We start from the raw sequence: 8,285 nt of genomic DNA, 5'->3' as shown, positions 1-8,285 counted from the left end.
AGTACTACTGGTGGCTCGGCACCCGCCTCTCTCTCTTCCCTGGGCTTCCCAGTGTGTGTGTCAGAGGAAGCCCTGTTATTTTTTGTATCTTAACAGGCCCCTTTAGTGCTTTACTGTGGGCCAGGGACTGTTCTAATCAGTGTATACGTATTAACTCAGTTAATGTTCACAACAGCCATGGGAGGTGGGCACTGCTATTATCTACCTTTTCTAGGTATGGAAACTGAGGCCCAGAAAGGTTAAACTATTTGCCCATGGTTAGAGCTAGTAAGTGACAGTTGGATCTGAACCCAGATGTTCTGGCTGCAGAATCCAAACTCACGGGAGTGAAGGGTGGTCTGCAGCTCCTCCCCTCTGCCCCCCTTCCCCTGTCGCCCTAGATCAAAATGGACTCACAGATGACAAAGCAGGCGCTGAATGAGATCGAGACGAGGCACAACGAGATCATCAAACTGGAAACCAGCATCCGAGAGCTGCACGACATGTTTGTGGACATGGCCATGCTCGTGGAAAGCCAGGTACTGCCTTTCCCGCACGTTCTGGGAGCCTGCCCTACGTGCAGCCCAACCCCTACCCCGTCCTATGCACATCTCCTCTGCAGGGTGAGATGATTGACCGCATCGAGTACAACGTGGAACATTCCGTGGACTATGTGGAGCGAGCTGTGTCTGACACCAAGAAAGCTGTGAAATATCAGAGCAAGGCCCGGAGGGTGAGCTGGGGCAGGTGGGCCTCTGGGGCAGGTGGGCTGGAGCTGAGCGGTCGGGGCTGGGCTCAGGCCAGGGCTGAGGTGAGTGATGAAATCCAGAGGGAGGCCTTATCTCTGGCTCTGACCTCTTCCTTTTTCTGTTTTCTCTCCCCTCCTCTTTTTCCTCACATCTCCTCCCTCACCTTTCCTCACATCTGTCTGTCTCTCTTTATCTCTCTGTCTCTCTCCTCCTTCTTCCCTGTCACCCTTTCTGCCTGCAGAAGAAAATCATGATCATCATTTGCTGTGTGGTGCTGGGGGTGGTCTTGGCGTCATCCATTGGGGGGACGCTGGGCTTGTAGGCCCCCCACCCCTATCTCTCCCAGACCCTTCCCCCACCACATTGGGAGCAATACCCCCACCACCCCTTCCATCCCCTGCTCCAGGCTCACCCCCAAGACAGACCCAGGCAGCCCCCCCTTTCACCCCCCCGTCAGACCCTGGAGTCTCTGGACCTCAACCCGCCATGGACCACCCCTGCCCCCGCACGTAGATAGCAGCAGGCGTGATTACACATGCACACCAACATGCATGCCGCCGGCACATGCTCGAGACGTGTGGACACCCCAGCGTGTGTGTGTACGTGTGTAGATGTGTAGAAGCACCAAATTGCCCTTCTGGCCCCCCACCTCAGGTCTGTGTGTCTTCTGAGCTTCCCCCGTTCACTCGGGCTGCTGTGTGTAGACTGTGGCCGGGTACAACACAGCAGTCCACCAAGCCCCGCTCTGTCTTCTGTGAATAGATTGTATGTGTGTGTGTGTGTGTGTGTGTGTGTGTGTGTGTGTGTGTGTGTGGGTGGCCACAGATCCACAGACACACAGTTTGTGTACATGGAATTTTGTGTTTGAGTGTTTGAGTCCAACACAGTAGCACCTCTTCCACTGACCCCCGCCTCCACTGTGTCTGCTAGAGGTAGGGCAGGTCGTGAGTGTACGGACGCTCACACTCACATGCCCAGAGGATTCGGGTGGGCCCAGATACAGTAGGCCATGGCAGACACCCCAGTGTGATGTTGAGCAAATCTTTCTGGCTTCGTCGCCCTGGGGGCCGGCATGTGTCCCAGGGAGCGTGTGTGTGCGTGTGTGCGCGTTGTGAGCCTGTGGAGTTTAGCCAAGGTGAGTGGACACAGGTGAGTGGAAGTATACACGTGCAAATAACCTAGCTCGGCCTGTGTATACATGTGCATTTCCCCCAGCAGGTAACGTGAGGAATACGTGTGTGTGTGTGTGTGTGTCTCAAGGATGTGCCCAATGTTGATAGGTCATCTCCTCAGACAGAGCCCTCCATATTGTGCCCTGGACACCTGTGTTGGGTAGGCCCAAAAATCTGTAGTTCTGTGCTGTGTAGACCACATGTGTGTGAGAGAGTGTGTGTCTAGAGGCTTTCTACAGAGTGTGTTTCTGCCCGCCTGTGTATTATATGCACACACATGTTTGTCTTTAAAGACATGTGCTCCGTCCAGGTTTGTTTGTCCAGATGTGTTTGCCCTCTCCCTGTCCCCCCAGAGCTGCTGACCAACAGCTCGTGTGGTCACACACGACCCGTCAACATTGTGCAACTGCAGCTTCCTGCCCTGCCAGGTTTCAGAGCCCCTGTGCCTACGTCCTCAGACGCCTGTCTTTCTCTGTGTCTCTGCCAGAGGGTGGACCTTTGTCTGTGAGAACAAGTACACCTCAGTGTGCTCACACGTGCCCAGGCTGAGGAGGCCTCGTGCGGGTTGCCCTCCGCGGGCACATACACACACACCGGAATGTGCATGCTAACACGGGCAGGGTGCCCATCCAGGCTGTGCCCACTTGCATGCAGATGCCACCCGAAAGGGCTATTTGTGGGAAACGTTACTGATGGGGTGAAGGTCAAGGGCCGCCCCACACAGACTGAAAATGAGGACCTTCCTGCTTCCCACACATTTACCTCAGAGCTGGCCAGTGCTGGTCCTCCCCACCGCATCCGATGCTCTAGGCTCTGCCTCAGGGACCAGAACTGTTATTTCAGGAGTACTGGAAAGGCCAGTCGGCCGCGGCCACTCAGGGTGAGTGGAGTCCCAGGCCCCGTCCCCTGCTGAAATGTTGGCAATAGCTGTCCCCACCCCTGCCCATCCCCTGGGTTGAGGTTGAAGGTGAGGCACAGGCCCGAGTTTCTGAGGGTGAAGGAAGGGCCGGCTCCTCCCTCACTGTGTAAACAATGCATGCATGTGCTAAGCACGGGCTGGGGGGTGGGGAGGTCAGGTGGGTGGGAGGTGCATGAGCAAAGGACCCACATATATAGGCTTGGACACACAAGTTCAGCAGTATGCCCTGCCCCAGGGTTGGGGGTGTGTGTGCAGACTGTTTCCCAAAGTCCCACTTAACGTGAAGTGTGTGTGTGTGTGTGTGTGTGTGTGTGTGCGCGCGCGCGCGCGTGTAAGAGAGACAGGGAAACAGACCACAGGGAGATGATGCAGATGTGACCTCTGGAACACAATACCCCTCCCGCCCCCACCCCAGCTCAGGTAGCTCGACCTTTTCCCTATGTGAGCTGTGTGATCCCTGCCTGTGTGAGGCCAATGCATGTAACCCCCAAGGCGGGCTCTGTGGAAGAGGGGAGCCTGTCTGTCCCTTCCAAGAATGTCCTTCTTCAGGACAGGCAGTTTGCCCCCGTGTCTGATTACAGCCCTTCTGCTCCCATCTCCGGCTTCTCTGGGGACATCAGAGCAGGCCTCAGCACCCCCGCCCTTTTTCCTTCCTGTCGCCTAGCCAGGACACCTTTGCAGCCCCAGGTGTTTCCGGAATTCCTACACCCCTGGGGCCACAAGAACAAGGCTGGAGCCACGGCTGGAGTGATGCCGTTGCCTCCTTGAGTGGTATTAGGCCCATAGCTGCCCGTCCCTGGGTCTCCATTGGACCAGAGGATCCCCGGGGGTCTGCTGTCCCCACCTTCTGCAAGTCCCATAGGTCATATGGCGTGTTTGGTTGCTGGCTGCTGTGTCTGTATGTGTCCTGGAATGTTGTCTGGGGCCTGGTGTCTTTTGCATGTTCTTGGACGAGTGTGTGCTGCTCACCCTCCATGCACCCACAACCACCAAGCCCATGTGTGCCCTGTGGGTGGTCCTGGGCCTGGCCAGGGCTCGCTGCTTCCCTGTCCCCTTTCTCCCTAGCCCCACCTCTCACGAAGCACACTGCGTGTCCATCCCATGTGCCTGTGGGTCGATGCACGCTCTTGCCACGCCTTGAGCGTGTGTACATGATGTGTTCTATGCATTCACCCTGTCCCCCCAGCCTGCCCCGCAGAGGACAAGATGGGTGGCCCCCGGCTCCCTTCTTCCCCCCACCACCCCCTGCCCGCTGTGCAGCCGTGTGCGTTGGCGTGTGTTTCCGTGTCGCTGGCGTGTCACGTGATGTAGCCGTGTTTGCTGACATGAGCCCTTGCCCCTTCTGTTTCTCCGTTGGTTTCTAGAGCTCTTTCCCTTTCCTCCCCAGAGGGGACAGGACTCCTGGGGCCTGGCTGGGGGCCCAGAGCCAGGCCATCCTCTCCTGTTAGCCCTCAGAGTCCCATTTCTCTCTATTGGTGACCAAGATGCAAATGGATAAAACACAGGAAAATTCTGCCCCGCCCCCTGCCCTGCATGTCCTGTCCCCAGAGCCCCCCCACCCCTACCCCGGGCCGGGTCGGGCCCCGTGGGACGGGAGAAATAGCAACCAATCCAACAGCGGGCGTGCTGTGTGCTCACTTCCTTCTGTCCCCACATGGGACGGGCGCCGTGGGGAGCAGGGACACATGGTGGGAGGTGGGAGGGGGAGCTGGACAGGCAGGAGGGCACAGGCTTGGATCAGGAGCTTTAATCTAGGGCTTGGCCAGGTACAGCGTTACGGGGGCGTCCTCGGGCAGAGATAGAACAATATTGCAGGAACTAATTTGGGTGGAGGGGTGGGAAGAAGGGAACATATACAGATTTGCTTAGGGCTTCATTGAAGAGAAAAGAGAGCTGTCCAAAGGTGATAAATGTTTGAAAATAATGGGACTATGACCCCCAAGGAGGGCCTAAGGTGGTGGGAGGAGCCAGAAAAGATCTTCACTCTGAATCCAGGCCTGAGGGCCACGCTGGGACATCAGAAAGCCAGCAGGAAGACCATGGAACTCCTACTCAGTTCCTGCTTGAAAAGCCAGGACTGGGATGGGGCAGTTGAGAACATCGGGGGAATCCGACATTCACCAACCAGCCATCAGGCCTGGGTTGAGAGTGAAGACACGCCTGCCCCAAAACCCTGCCCTAGAACTTAGAGGCATCAGGACGCGGACTGAAGGCTCGTGGATTAAAAATGTGGAGGGCTCTAGGATAGCCCTCCTCCAGCTCTAGAATGCAGCCTTCCCTCCCCACTCAGGGTCTGAGGGCTCTGGACCTGGATGGACATGCCAGGCTGGGCTCCAGGCCCCCGCTCCACCGTTATGGGGCTGAACCCTCCATGGCCTTTACCCAGCGGATGGTGCGGGTCCGGCTGTCCTCCCATGAGAATAGGGGCTTGTAGCCAAAATGACGCTGGGCCTTGTTGGTGCTCACGGTGAAGGTGGTGTTGGCCACCGCCAGTGTATAGGGGTTGAGCAGGGGGGCGTAGAGCAGCAGCGGCCGCAGCAGCCACTGCAGCAGGGCATTGAGGGTAGCCAGGAGCATCAGCAGCCAGTAGGGCACCAGCAGGCGGGTGTCCACCAGCCGCAGCCCGCAGGGGCCCAGGAACTCCATGTTGAAGTCCTCGTAGCTCTTATAGGGCGACTCGTCATAGCAGTAGTACACCTGGCCGCCCATCAGTGCCGCTCGCTGCTCCAGCTCTTGGGCCACCAGCACGTGCATCCAGGCCACGTTGCCTGCCAGTGGGGGAAGGGAGGCGGATGTGCCCCTGAGTGCCCTGGAGACCTTGCAGACGCTGCTCTCTCCTGGGCCAGCCCGAGTCCAAGCCACCTCCTCTTTGGGCTCAAGTAGATGTGCCCACACAACCATGGCCCTTGGAAAGGCTGCTTTCTCCTCTGCCCCGTAGCCACTTGCCCTCCTGGGCCAGTCTGCATGGATGCTCCTTTGGTTGGCCCTGTCTTGAGGTGCTGCCCCTGTTCTCTCCTGGGGAGAGGCTGCTCCCACAACTGCAGTCCTGTCCTCAGCCTTGGCATGTTTTCTACGTTAGCCTTCCCAACTCACACAACTGCGGCTTCCTCCGTGGCCTGCGCAGACAGCGCCTGCATCCCCGTCTCGCTGGTCCACATGTGGCTCACCTTTTTCTAGCCAGGGCACACCCCGCCCCTCCGGGACCACATGGGTCCTGTCCTGTTCTTAGCCTCCTCGCTGTGTAGGCTGAGCCTTACCCACATAGACCCGGCCGTGCTCCACGGAGGCTGGAATGGCCCGGAAGAGCCGACCCCCCAGACGAAGGCCCTGGTGGTAGAAGTCCCTCATGATCTGGTGTCCTTCACCGTAGATGCCAGTGGGACGCAGGGCACATGTCACCAAGGATAGTCCCCCATGGACCTGGGCACAAAAGGCAGGGACAGCTCATACCTAGGACCCAGTAGCCTGCACTTGGCCCTGGCCTCCTCAACCTGGAGATCGAAGGGAGGTGCCCAGGGCAGGATGCAAAAAAGTCCTGCTGGCCCTGGCTCTGCCTCTGACCGGGAGCCCTCCGCACCCCACCTTTGGGTCTCTTCTGTCTCACCTCCCTTCCATTGGCTTCCAGGACCAGCCGCTCAGCTTGGGCCTTGCTGCAAGGATAGGGGTGTCTGTGTATTGCTTCATATGGGGTGTCCTCATTACCCCTAGTTAGGAGAGAGGGAAAATTCTTTTAATGTTTCTTTTATTTATTTTGAGAGAGAGAGAGCAGGGGAGGGGTGGAGAGAGGGAAAGAGAATCCCAAGCAGGCTCCACGCTGCCAGCTCAGAGCCCAATGTGGGGCCTGATCTCACAGCTCGTGAGATTATGACCTAAGCCCAGATCAAGAGGTGGACACTCAACCGACTGAGCCACCCAGGCGCCCTGGGGAGACAGAAAATTCTTAATGCTGAGGGGAGACGGGGCTCTTAAGATATTGAGGGGAATCTCAGCTTACCTGTAGAAGGGGTGGCGTTTGATGTTGGGCCCCACAACTTCCATGCTGCTTGTGTAGACCAAGAACCGTGTTCCAGTCTGCACACAAGCCTCAATCACGTTCTTTGTGCCTGGGAGAGGTGGTGGGGATAGGAAGGGTGTACCCAAGCTAAAACTTCCTCCCTCTCTGTATCTTTCCCACCGTCCCCCGCCCCCCCACCCCCATTCCCAGTCTGGGTGCGGGCCTGTGGCTTCCTTCCCCAGGTCCCACGGCAGGTCAGTGGGCGTTGTTGACCTGGCACTACAGGAACAGGAGTGCCCAGAGGACAGGTTTTCACAAGAGGATCACAGAAGTCAAGGCCAAAGAGGGGGTGGGGAACAAACAGCCACCTCACCCTGCACGTTGACCTCATAGATGGTCTCAGGACTGGCCCTCCCAAACACATCCACCAGCCCAGCTGTGTGGATGACCACATGGGCTCCAGCCACAGCCGCTGCCACCTCATGGGCCTGGGTCACATCCCCCTGGATGGCCGTCACCTGCACGGGCCCTGGAAGGGATAGGGGCAGGCAGAGCCAGTGTCAGAGCTGGGGCCGCCGGCCAGCAGCTGGGTTCAGCCTACACCCTCAGGAGCCACATGTTCCCAAGGTGACTCATTCATCCCATCCATGTGCACTGGAAGACATAAACAGGCATCATCTTTTCCACCACGGCAAAGGAAGTCCGCCCGCCCGCCACCCCCCTTCCCTCTGCACCGTGATCACCTGTCTTCAGCTCCTCCAGCCAGGCACCCAGGTGCAGGTCAAAGACCCGCAGCTCAGAGAGACGGGGTTCCCGCTGCAGTAGCATCCGCACCACATGCTCCCCCAGGAAGCCGCAGCCACCTGTGACCAGGTACACCAGCTTCCGGGTCTCTGCAGAGTCTGCCATGCCTGGCTGGGGAGGAGAACCGGAGTTGCCTGCCATCACCTACCCCAGTGCCAGCAGCACACCTGTTGCTCCTAGACAGGGCCTCTGGCGCAGGGGACTGGCAGGGGACTGGATCAGCGAGCCAGGGGTGGGGGCTGCTCCTGGAGGCTGTAGCAGCCAGGCTACCCTGCCCTCTGACTGCAGTTACTGAGATAAGAAGGGGGAGGGCTTGGTGTTTGGGAAGGGCTCAGGGTTTGAGCTGGAGGGGGAGGTTCTGGGACAAAAATGGAGGAGAGGAGGTAAGGGGCTGGGAAGGAAGGGAGAGGGAGATGGGTAGGACTGTAACTAGGGAAAGGGACCCCTGGGCCCTGGCATCACCTCTGCCTACCTGCAGCCCTGGTCCCAGGGTGCCCAAACCGACCACTGGAGGGGCGGTCTTCTCTCTCGCCCGCCCGGGCCAGCCGGCCAACACACCGTCCCCTTCCGCTTGCTCCTCCTCCCTCCTAGCCCATTCCAGGAACAGACACCAGCCCAGCCTCCACCCCTGCATACCCCACACTCTTGCCACAGGGCGCCCCCTGGTG

At 58.5% G+C, this 8,285-nt stretch overlaps 2 protein-coding genes across 3 annotated transcripts in view; one reads left to right on the top strand and one right to left on the bottom strand.

Moving 5' to 3' along the window:
• Positions 1–4,441, top strand: part of STX1B (syntaxin 1B) — a 17,844-nt gene extending 13,403 nt beyond the window's left edge. The window contains exons 8-10 of the mRNA XM_029946063.1: positions 381–518; positions 602–712; positions 970–4,441. Of these exons, the coding sequence (XP_029801923.1) occupies positions 381–518; positions 602–712; positions 970–1,050 (330 nt within the window). The 3' untranslated portion in view covers positions 1,051–4,441. The remainder of the gene's footprint in view (positions 1–380; positions 519–601; positions 713–969) is intronic.
• A 110-nt stretch (positions 4,442–4,551) lies between these two features.
• HSD3B7 (hydroxy-delta-5-steroid dehydrogenase, 3 beta- and steroid delta-isomerase 7) lies at positions 4,552–8,195 on the bottom strand. Of its 2 annotated transcripts, none has more exons than XM_029946061.1 (7): positions 8,090–8,195; positions 7,557–7,728; positions 7,187–7,342; positions 6,814–6,922; positions 6,424–6,523; positions 6,077–6,239; positions 4,552–5,587 (listed from the first exon to the last, which is right to left on the bottom strand). In XM_029946061.1, the coding sequence occupies exons 2-7, from the start codon at positions 7,720–7,722 to the stop codon at positions 5,172–5,174; spliced, it is 1,110 nt and encodes a 369-aa protein (XP_029801921.1). In that variant the 5' UTR covers positions 7,723–7,728; positions 8,090–8,195; the 3' UTR covers positions 4,552–5,171. The 2 variants fall into 2 exon arrangements, with proteins under 2 accessions (XP_029801921.1, XP_029801922.1); XM_029946062.1 differs by having other exon boundaries at positions 7,557–7,724; positions 8,090–8,142.
• Between the last annotated feature and the right edge of the window lie 90 nt (positions 8,196–8,285).

This window comes from Suricata suricatta, chromosome 8 (genome assembly GCF_006229205.1).
Source record: "Suricata suricatta isolate VVHF042 chromosome 8, meerkat_22Aug2017_6uvM2_HiC, whole genome shotgun sequence".
Lineage (NCBI taxonomy): Eukaryota > Metazoa > Chordata > Mammalia > Carnivora > Herpestidae > Suricata > Suricata suricatta.
This window is presented reverse-complemented; position numbering and strand designations above follow the sequence as displayed.

What these genes read in the sequence shown, in the direction of transcription:
- HSD3B7 (XM_029946061.1), bottom strand. Translation starts at nt 7,722, where the DNA reads ATGGCAGACTCTGCAGAGACCCGGAAGCTGGTGTACCTGGTCACAGGT. An exon ending in GCTGGAGGAGCTGAAGACAG is followed by an intron (nt 7,343 to 7,556) that starts GTGATCACGGTG and finishes TATCCCTTCCAG; the next exon opens with GGCCCGTGCAGGTGACGGCC. An exon ending in TGGAAGCCAATGGAAGGGAG is followed by an intron (nt 6,240 to 6,423) that starts GTGAGACAGAAG and finishes TTTTGTGCCCAG; the next exon opens with GTCCATGGGGGACTATCCTT.